The 10,413-nt window shown below is 44.4% G+C and overlaps 1 protein-coding gene across 2 annotated transcripts; it reads left to right on the top strand.

Annotated features, from left to right (window-relative positions):
• The first annotated feature begins 341 nt into the window (after positions 1-341).
• Positions 342-4,229, top strand: KLF4 (KLF transcription factor 4). Of its 2 annotated transcripts, XM_065406593.1 has the most exons (4): positions 342-455; positions 1,141-2,041; positions 2,138-2,302; positions 4,054-4,229. In XM_065406593.1, exons 1-4 carry the CDS (start codon positions 360-362, stop codon positions 4,227-4,229), a joined length of 1,338 nt encoding a protein of 445 aa, XP_065262665.1. In that variant the 5' UTR covers positions 342-359. The 2 variants fall into 2 exon arrangements, with proteins under 2 accessions (XP_065262665.1, XP_065262664.1); XM_065406592.1 differs by having other exon boundaries at positions 1,141-2,302.
• The last annotated feature ends 6,184 nt before the right edge of the window (positions 4,230-10,413 follow it).

The following is a 10,413-nucleotide window of genomic DNA, read 5'->3' as shown; positions in this document are numbered from 1 at the left end:
AGCAGGAGCCGAAGGGGATTTGGCGGAGGGGAGCAGCCGGGCCCCCGCCTCCCCGTTTGATCTGTAATTAAAGGATATTTGTCTTGCAATTTTTTTCATATTTTCGGTGCAACTTTTTTATTCCCCCCTTTGAGCCTCTCCCCGAGCTGGACTCTCCGTCGGGCTCCCAGACCGAGCAGCCGCCCCTGACACTTGAATGAGGTGGGTGGTGTGTCTCTTCTCCCCCCGCCCCCTTTGCATTTGATGGATCCCGGTGGTACAGCAACGTGGATCCGAGTCTCCGAGCAGCGGCGGAGTTCTCAGTGCTGTCCGTTTCTCTCCCCCGTGTTGTCTGCAGGCAGCCACCCGGCGAATTTGACATGGCTCTCAGCGGCACGCTGCTCCCCTCCATCGCGACCTTCGCAGCGGGCACGGCGGGCAGGGAGAAAGCTCTGAGGCAGGCAGGTGCCAGCAATGTGAGTATCCCTCCCCACCCTGCCCAGCCTAGCCCTGTGCTCCGCCGCGCGGCTGGGGCCAAGTGAGTGCCCGGTGCGTGGATCGCAGCGGAGGGGAGCTGCTCGGCTCCACCTGGCCAAAGTGACCGGGGCTGGGCTGCGCTCAGCGAGTCCCAGCTGCGGGCTGAGGCGGGCTCTAGTTCCCCTTTCTGGCCGGGCAGTGTCACGCTGCTCCCTCTGGGCTGTGGCCGCGCTGGCCGGGGCGTGTGCCGGGCGCCGCTGGAAACCCTTGGGGGAGATGCGATCGGCTGCTCGAGGGGGGGCAGCGCTCCGGGGCGCTCACCCCGGGCTGGCCGGGTTGCAACAGGCAGCGATCCGGCAGCCTCTCCTAGGCGTGGGCGCGGGCGGAGGAGCTGCCTACTCCCCAGCGCGCCTGACGCGGAGTTCAGTGGCTGGGACTAGGGAGTGGAGCGGGGCGGGGGGCCCTGCCCCAGCGGGAGCGCCGTGTCTCGGCGGGCCGTGGTTACAAACAGCACGTAGCAGGAACGACACCTGCGTGTGAACTTGTCTGAGCGTGAATGCGGGTCTCCCGTGGGGTGCGTGCGCCCGGCCCCCGTGCAATGCCGGGGGGAACTCTAGATGGGGCGGGGGTGCCCGCCTGGCCAGCCCGGTGGTGACCGGTGCCCGTGTCTGTTCCTGCCCGCAGCGCTGGAGGGAGGAGCTGTCCCATCTCAAGCGGCTCCCGCCCGGGCTGACGGGGCGGCCCTACGAGCTGCCGGCCGAGCTGGAGACCCAGGCGAGCAGCGGCAGCCGCGGGGCCAGCCCGGCGCTCATGGCCCGGAGGGAGGCGGAGGAGCTCAACGAGCTGCTGGACTTCGACTTCATCCTCTCCAACTCGCTCATCCACCAGGAGCCGGCGGCCGCCGCGGCCGTGGTGGTCTCCGCCGCCTCGCCCCCGGCCAGCGCTTGCCCCTCGGCGCCCGCCGCCAGCGCCTGCCACTTCACCTACCCGCTGCAGAGGGGGGAGCCCGGCCTCCTGTACGGCGCCGCCCGGGAGCCCGCCTCCGCCGCCCCCTTCAACCTGGCCGACATCAACGACGTGTCCCCGTCCGGTGGATTTGTAGCCGAGCTGATGAGGCCGGATTTGGACCCGGTTTACATGCAGCAGCAGCAGCAGTCGCCTCTGGGCAGCCTGCATGGGAAATTTGTTGTGAAAGCCACGGTGAACATGGGGGAATATAACCACATCAGTGTTAGCGGCAAGAACAACCCGGCTGCTCCCTGCACGGACAGCCCCGGCGCCCCTTACGGCTCCCTCCCCAGGATGTGCCAAAAAATCAAGCAGGAGGCAGCCCCTTCTTGCACCATTGCCCAGCCTCCTCCTGGCGCTAGCCAGCGAGCCCAGCAGCACGAGTTCCCCTTGGGGAGGCCGCTGCCCAGCAGGACTAACCCCTCCTTGGCTCCAGAGGAGATGATGAACAGCAGAGACTGCCATCCTTCCTCCCAGGGGCTAAGTCACCTGTCATTGCCCCCAGGCTACCACCCTGCCCCGGGCTACCCTCCTTTCCTGCCAGAACAGCTCCCACCAAGTGCACTACAGTATCAAGGTCAGTCTAAGTGTCTAAATGTTTCGGGAGAGCCTTTAAATGTGCCTCCCTTGGTACAAGGGGTGATGATGCTGACTGCGCCCTCTTCACCTTTAGAGCTGATGCCACCTGGGAGCTGTCTGCCAGAAGAAACCAAGCCAAAGAGGGGACGTAGGTCGTGGCCCAGGAAAAGGACCGCCACGCACACCTGCGACTATGCGGGTTGCGGCAAAACCTACACCAAGAGCTCTCATCTCAAGGCACATCTTAGGACCCACACAGGTAAGGTCCATTCAATAAGGCTTTATTGGCATGGCACGCTATATAAGTGTTACCAAAGTGTATGAAAGAGATGGACCCCTTTCTGGGCTCTCTTTAGGGAGGTATAGTCTGCTCAGGTAATTAAATACAGCTGATCCAAAAATGTTGAATCTCCAAATTTTTTGATCAGCTAAAAGGATGCATTTTTGTGGGGAAAAATAATCCCACTTTTTATTCAGTTTAAAAAAAAATGCAATTTATGGTTTTACCTACTGGATTGGAGGTTACTTCGTGGCTCAAAATGACTCAGACATTGCAGGGTGTTTTTGCAGACACAAGGTTTGTTTGCATGTCTATTGCTATGTGGCTAGTTAATTGGCAGGTAGTTGGAAGTCAAGCTGAATTTGTTGATCTAGATAGCACTGGCTCAGCTGTATGACAGGAGCCTATGTGCAGGTATCTCCTTAGATTTTACTTTCTTTGCTCGTGGTTTAAAACTTTTTTCTTTTGTCCTGGTTTGCTCTTCTAACTGGAGAGAGTCTATTACTGGCATGTCCCTAGTTATCGCAGTTCTGAAATCAATGGAAGATAATGCTGTTGCTTGCAGGTGAAGCAAGATACTCCGAGAACATTTTTATAATTCTGTGTTAATGACATGATAAAATGTGTAGTCTACTTTTTAAAAGTTATTCTTCTGCTTTATTATCACTGCAAGAAAACTAGTTTAAGGTTCCTCAACTACCATTGGAATACAAGTAAAATAATAAATACATTAACATTCATATTTGAGCTTGATCTCACAGGTATGGTTTAACTTTGCCACTGAAGAACGCTTACTGCAGTAATGAAGTTGGTGAAAGGATTTCTGATAAATAATAGTCACTACTTTTGCCATTCTCTAAAAGCATGGTATAACTTAGATTTGAATTATTCAGGATCCCTGAATGAAGTTGTAGGAATTGGAATTTATTCTGTGAGCAGAAGAGGTAGGAAAGCGCTAAGGGACATCTCAGAGTTGAGAGTGGAAACTATGGTACTTATCATGTCCCAGCTAATGTCAATGTGAGCAGGACTGGGTTTTGAATTTCTCCTGAGATAAATGGCTAACAGTTTTTCTGGTATTTTCAGACTGGATAGATGCTTTCCAGAATGCTAATGTGATAAGTCTATAATCTTTAAGTAAAGTTCCCACTGAAGTCAATAGGAGCTTTGCTTAAAAGGCCATGAGATTGAGCCCTCTAATTTTTTAATAAAGTTGATCTAATGAAGTTTACAGCAGGTTTTTTAGTCCTGAAATCCACTATAATCTAAATCCATTACAATCTGAGCTGTTTCTGATTGATACTTGTTTAACAATCCTCAATCAGTAAAATGCATATATGTATTGATACTATTATCTGAGCTTTGTACTCTAAATTCCTGCATACAAGATAAAGTCTGGAAATAACAAGTGTTGTAGTTAAGGTTTCAATAAAAGGAACTTCCTTATAAGACATTTAATCATACTGTCATGCAAAGAATAGGTGTTTTTTGCCCTTTGTCTGATTTTAGCATCTTTGTAGCTAGATATATATAAATTACCACAAAAAGCCTTATTGTTCTTATTTTCTTTAATGAAAACATTAATTTTCCTGTATGTTACCAAACTTCTTGAGTGAAGATATTAATAGAAGGCTGGAATATTATCCTTACTGGAACATACTAAAATATGTGCACGACTGCAGACAAATATGGACTTAATTGACGTGATTTTTTTATTATTATTTTTGAAGGCGAAAAACCATACCACTGTGATTGGGAGGGCTGTGGATGGAAATTTGCCCGCTCCGATGAACTTACCCGTCACTACAGGAAACACACCGGCCACCGCCCTTTTCAGTGTCAGAGATGTGACAGAGCATTTTCCAGGTCAGATCACCTAGCCTTACATATGAAGAGGCACTTTTAATCAGAAGCAGTGGATCTTTCCCATACTGCCATAAGAGATTCAGTATTTACAGCAGACTGTCTTCCACACGAGGGAGGAGCCCAGCTAAAGCACTACAAGGAATCATGGTGAAGTCTTCCAAAGAGTGGAAATAAATAGATAATCAAATGCAAATGTTGGAACTCTTCTTTTTTTAATTATAAATTAAAGAAAAACATTGGGGTCAATGACTGGATCTTCTATCATTCCATTTCTAAATCCAACTTGAATATTTCTGGACTACAAAATGCCAAGGAGTGACTGGAAGTCAAGGATATCAGGGTTAAATAGACTGCTTGTTGGGTGGGAGGGGAGATTACACAGGGAGATTACATTCCCTTAAATCTTGTTTCAATGCAATATGAGATGTAAATGTCATCTTGTCTTTTTTTTCCTTCTAAAAGCCATTACTATGTTAAAAGAGGAGGAAGAAATTCAGGTACAGAATTGTTTAAAAGCCTATTTCATGGTGCTTAGTGACTGTTGGTTCTAAAGGTACCAAAAACAGGAAGCCAAAGTTCTCAAACTGCTGCATATCTGACAAGGAAATATTTTTGTCTTCCGATCTACAATTATGACCTAAGTCAGGTAAATAAACCTGATTTATTTCTTTTCTTTTTTTTCTTAAGAAAAAAACTTTATGCAGACAGTCTGTAATGCACTGTGGTTTCAATGTGCAATAATTTGTACAATGGCTTATTCCCAAATATGCCTTAAGCAGAACAAATGTTTTCTATATAGTTCTTTACATAATAAATATGTAATATAAATTTAAACAAACGTCTATTTTGTATATTTGTAAACTACAAAGTAAAAATGAACATTTTGTTGGAGTTCGTATTTTGCATATTCAAGTTGAAAATAAGTTTTAAATAAACCTATAATATTTTATCTGAATGGATTTTCCACTTTTTTCTTCTATGCGTTTGTGTCTAAAGAAACCTTGCTTTTAAATACTCATGAATGGCTCAATACCGCAGTCCTTTACTCAGACAAAGCTCATCGGGCAAAGACCACAAGCTTAGGCTCATACATTTCCGGTACTGCTATAAAGCTTTCTCTTTAGGAAAAATGCACTGAAAACTGGTTGTTCTGAATAGTGAGTCCTTGCTCACCTCTCTTCTCTGCACCAGAGAAGCATACTTCTCAGTTTTAAACTAAGGACTTTTGAATTACTCATGGTTAGAGTGTAACCAACTAAAATGTCTGTCTGAGACTTAAGAGCATTAAAATAAAAAACCCTTAATCCTCAGAAACTGGAAGTCTTTCCATGGTTTTGTACTGAGCCAACTTAGTGTTTGTGTGTCTTGAGTGCAACACCCATATGACTACCCGATCTGAAATTTTTACAGTTTGCGTTTTCCGCTTCTGTTGCTGTAAAGTCACATACATAAGCTGTTATGTTTACACTGTTTATCTTTTCATACTGCTGAGAAATTAGAGTAATACCTTGAAAAAATCAACTATATGCTAGTAATAAACTTGGGGCATTGTGTATGTAATTGCTTGGCATTACACGCAGTAGTATAACTTCATGTGCACTGAAAATTCCCCATGACATGAGAATTTTGAGTGTTCAGGGAATACAGGTGTGCATGGCCCAAGTTACTAACAAGAAGCTCAGTTAAGCCATATTGATTCTTCTGCACTGAATTCAACAAGCTGTGAATGCTAGGTATTAATATTGAACAAATCTTCAGGATCTACAAAGTCAGTGGTTACAACTAAAGTGCTTGATCCTGAAAACACTTCAACATACCCTTGTACCTTTCTCATTTTATTGAAGTAAATGGAACTAGTTACATGAATAAGGTAGTTATTTTTATTGCAGTAGCATGTAAGGGCCCATGATGGCTCAAGGCCCCCTTTGTGGTCGATGTGGTATAAATACATAGACTGACTTGTGATCAGTGTTAGCAAGATCAGGCCCAAAACTGGGACTTATTGTAAAAAGAAGAAACAAATTGTCTTGCACTGGTTTAAAAATGTCATCTAGGTATTTTGCCTATACATATATATCAGAATGAATAAAGTAGAACATGGAAAACAAGTATTACTGATAAGGTCGGTTTATATTTTGCAGTTTTGTCAAAACAAGTGGTAATATCTACTTGATTTTTTTTTCTCCAAATCTGTCTCAAGAATGCCATTGGATTTCACATTTTGACGTGTTCTTTCTTTGTGATGAAGTCCATGCCTTACTGATTATATGCATTCTTGTTCAGTTGAAAGGTGCCTTGACTTGTTTGGCGTACAGGTAACGGGGAGTGAAGGGGGGGAGAGAGAGTATCCTTTATGATTTGCAAATAATTTTAGCTTTGTCTATTTGATAAAGTTAGGAGTCACTTTTGATCAGCAGGATTTTTAAAGTTTAAAATATTTAAAGTAGTAATTGTTTTTGACCTTTTTATGTTGCATTGCCTCAACTATTGATGCTGCCATGGAGGGATTATCAAATGTCAAAAGTGGACAACAGTTTGACACGTTGTGTGAACCTGCCAAGCTTTCCTGTGTTTGTGCTATGCTTCGGCTACATTGGGAAATGCATATTTGCAACTCTGTAGATAACATGTATGTACAGATAACTTGACTGTGAATCAGAGACCCTGTTCATCTTCAGAATCAAGTATATCCTCATTCAGTCTATTAAAATCTAGCTCTAGAAAAACACGATCATTGGGTAAATCTTATACCTGTTTTGAGCTTCAAGAGCACTGTCATGACAATGTCTAAGCACTTTATAAAAAATAATAAAGATGCCCGAACATTTGGAGACACATGGTTATTAAAGTGAACTTTATTTTTCCTTTGATTTCACAGGCCTGAACTTTATAGTTGCTCAAACAATGTTCTGAAAACAGGGATTTGTTCTCTCCCTCCCCCATCCAAAATTGTTTCCTACCATAGGCTGCCTCTCGCTTATATTCTGACTTTCATTCAAAAGCTAAATACAGATGGAAGCAGCTCAGTAAAGTATTTTTAAAAATACTTTTAAACAGCTCCCAAATGATACTGCATATACTGATGGAGACAGGGCCAGCCTACAATTCTTCACGGGCGAGGGCAAAGCCCATGTCTCTAATCCTTGTTCCTTAGGAGAGCTCTTGGGAAATACTGAAACAAGCAATTCTACCAGTTGTACTTTGATAGGCAGGTATAGCTAAAAATAGCATGCTGAGCTAGCCACCTGTTCCATTATGTCTTGCCTCCTGGAGGCGCATTTAGCTGCGAGAATACAAAGGCAGCTGGAGGCACAATATAGACGATAATAAATGCCTCCTATAAAGGGTATGCAAAAAACACCAAACAATGTTGTTATACAGTACACCTCTACCTCAATATAACGCAAACTGATATAACATGAATTCGGATATAACACGGTAAAGCAGTGCTCCGGAGGGGCGGGGCTGCGCACTCCGGCAGATCAAAGCAAGTTTGATATAAGGCGGTTTCACCTATAATGCGGTAAGATTTTTTGGCTCCCGAGGCCAGCGTGCTATCGGGATAGAGGTGTACCTTGAAAAATCATATTCAGTTTACCTCATCTGGAAGGGGTAGTAAAGCGATGTACATATACTAATGTTTACAGCCTGGGATACTTATGTGTTTAGGCACCTTAAAAGAAGACATCTTAAAAATGGCCTCATTGCCAAAGGGAACTGAGTACCCAATAGCTGCCATTCACTCATGGCCACTTTTGCAGATGCCTAGAGAAAGCCCCCACGTTGGAAAAGGCTGTGCAGAGTCAAATACAAACTACAGCCACTATCAACCCTTCTCCACCATAGCCCTAAACGTCCCCTGTAAGCATGCTTGGTGTGCAAAGATGAGCCGTTTACAAGATGACACACGTCTGTCTTCAAGGTGCCAGGTTTTCAGAAGTGTCATTTGCATACAAATATACTCAAGGCAATAGATGGGATTATTGCTCATTACTCCTTTGTTTCTGTCTGTTGTGGAGTTTAGAGTGGAAACTTGTCTACTTCCAATTATTTCATTACTTGTAATCTCATGCAAATGCTTCCATCTCTTCCCTATCAGACATTTTTACTTTAATAAGAGTTTCTCTTTTAGTGGATTTACTACTCCCTTGGGGACCAAATCCTGCTTCCACTGAAGTCAACTCTGAGACACACATTGATTTCAATTAAGCTGCTGTAGATCAGGGAATCTCTTCCCCTTCGCTTTAAGAAGGTGAGGTCAGAGGAAGTGTAGATAATCACCCGTAGTGATTTAATGCTCTGTTGAATACGTTTACCATGTAGTTCTATAAATGTATCCTAGACCTTGGGCCCCTCCTGCTTCCACTGGGGTCAGGGACAAAACTTCCATTGGCAGCAATGGATCAAGAACATGTACTTTGGTTTTTATGCATTTATCAGGCATTTCAAATAAAGAGGCTAAAATAGTCAAATAACTCAACTGTATTTGTTAGGTGCCTTGCTGCTCCTTCTTGTTATGCATAAATTCAGTTGTTTTTGCATAACTGGGGACCTTGAGTGCATTATAAAATCATAACTTGTCATGCTGGAATGTTCTGCTACAGAAGACTGGAAAGTCTAAGCACTACGAGCATCGTTCTGAGACAATGAGCACAGCCTCGGGGATGTGAAACTCCCCCAAAACTGAATGACAGAAGCCTGACCCTTAACTCAGGGAACCTGCACGGATTGGCTGCATTTGGGAACATTTCCCCCTCTGCAGTGCCCTGGGGTGACTTGAGCTTCCATTGTCATTAGCTCTGGTGGCAAATTATAGCTGCGAAGTTTATTATAGGCACGGCCCTAGAGACCAGCTGTGGAGGTACTCTCTGGGGCATGCATGCCCGTGGTGGTGGTTCCACTGCTTTTGTTCTCACTATACTTCAGATAAGCGTCTTCTAGGCTGCATTGCACCCTTAGAGGCTTGCATATGAACCCTCATAACAGAAACCCTATGTATGAACCATGCTTACTGTTGCAAAGGAAAAAGAAAGTCTTTTTTTACTAGCATCTCCTCTATGTTTGGAGTGTGAGTGTTGTAAGTGATCCAGAAGGCTAATGATACTAGCAGCTGATCACAGCAGGTGTCTCCCACATGAGTTAGATTTCCTAAGGTGATGCTGCCCTCATTTTTGAAGCTCTGACTCATAGGTGCTGCAACTAGGGGTGCTGCTGCTGCACCCCCTGGCTTGGAGAAGTTTCCATCATCTACAGGGTTTACAGTTTGGTTCAATGGCTCTCAGCACCCCCACTATACAAATTGTCCAAGCACCCCTCCTCTGACTTTCTCCATAGTAGAGACTGGAATTTTTAAGTGAATCTATGCAGTGAAGTTTGGCAATATGAATGGTTACTAATCAATTAAAGTGAAAATGCCAAGCTCATTTCACCTAGGAACTTGTATCAGATTCAGAAAGGGATTATAAATGTCTTATCAATACAACTATCTATCTGCAACTCGAAATATTTTTGCATAATTTTGTTTTGGGTACAGTAGGCTTGTTTGTGTGGTACAAGCCGTGGCTTGCTCAATCTTGTAATTCAAGTTCTGTGCTATTAAGGTTTCAGCCTTATTCAACAAAAATGATGCAGCTTCTCCTTATTGGCTGATTAAATATCTTTAAACAATTATAGTAACAGGTATCAGGCAGTTCTTCAAAGCAAACCTCCCTTGCAACAATTTGCTACTGATGGGGTAGATGGTCTGATATTTAACTTTGTACCACCAAAACCTGTTATCTACTTGAAATTCATTATGTATCACTTAATGGCTGATCCTGCACCCAGTGCAGACAACAGGAGTTTTGCCATTGTCATGAGTAGGTCCTAATACAAACCTGATCTATAGCTCATTGAAATTACTCCCATTGACTTCCCTGGCCTTCAGATCAGACCCACAGCTACCCAGGGCAAAATCCTAATGTCAAAGTGAGTTTTGCTGTTGACGTAAATGGGTCTAGGATTTTACCTCCAGTGTTGGAGCTTGTAGAAATACTTAGGAGGGGGGTTGCCCCAATAAGCCCCAGATTGTAGACTTTGTTAGTCAAAGCCACCCTGACATGGGAATCTGATTTGCAATCTGGGTCTTTGTGAGGGGATTAGCAGATCTCTCTGGTTTGATGTCTGGTTCTCAATTTGGATCGTATAAAAAACCATGACCTCATCAAGGCTTATATAGTTCATCA

Source organism: Emys orbicularis, chromosome 6 (genome assembly GCF_028017835.1).
Source record: "Emys orbicularis isolate rEmyOrb1 chromosome 6, rEmyOrb1.hap1, whole genome shotgun sequence".
NCBI classification, from domain to species: domain Eukaryota; kingdom Metazoa; phylum Chordata; order Testudines; family Emydidae; genus Emys; species Emys orbicularis.
The sequence above is the reverse complement of the archived record's forward strand: the minus strand, read 5'-3'. Positions and strand labels throughout refer to the sequence as shown.

Bases quoted from the DNA above. Each gene is read 5' to 3' on its own strand.
- KLF4 (XM_065406592.1), top strand. From the start codon at position 360: ATGGCTCTCAGCGGCACGCTGCTCCCCTCCATCGCGACCTTCGCAGCG. The intron at 456-1,140 runs GTGAGTATCCCT...TCCTGCCCGCAG, and splicing joins GGCAGGCAGGTGCCAGCAAT to CGCTGGAGGGAGGAGCTGTC. The intron at 2,303-4,053 runs GTAAGGTCCATT...TTATTTTTGAAG, and splicing joins ACATCTTAGGACCCACACAG to GCGAAAAACCATACCACTGT.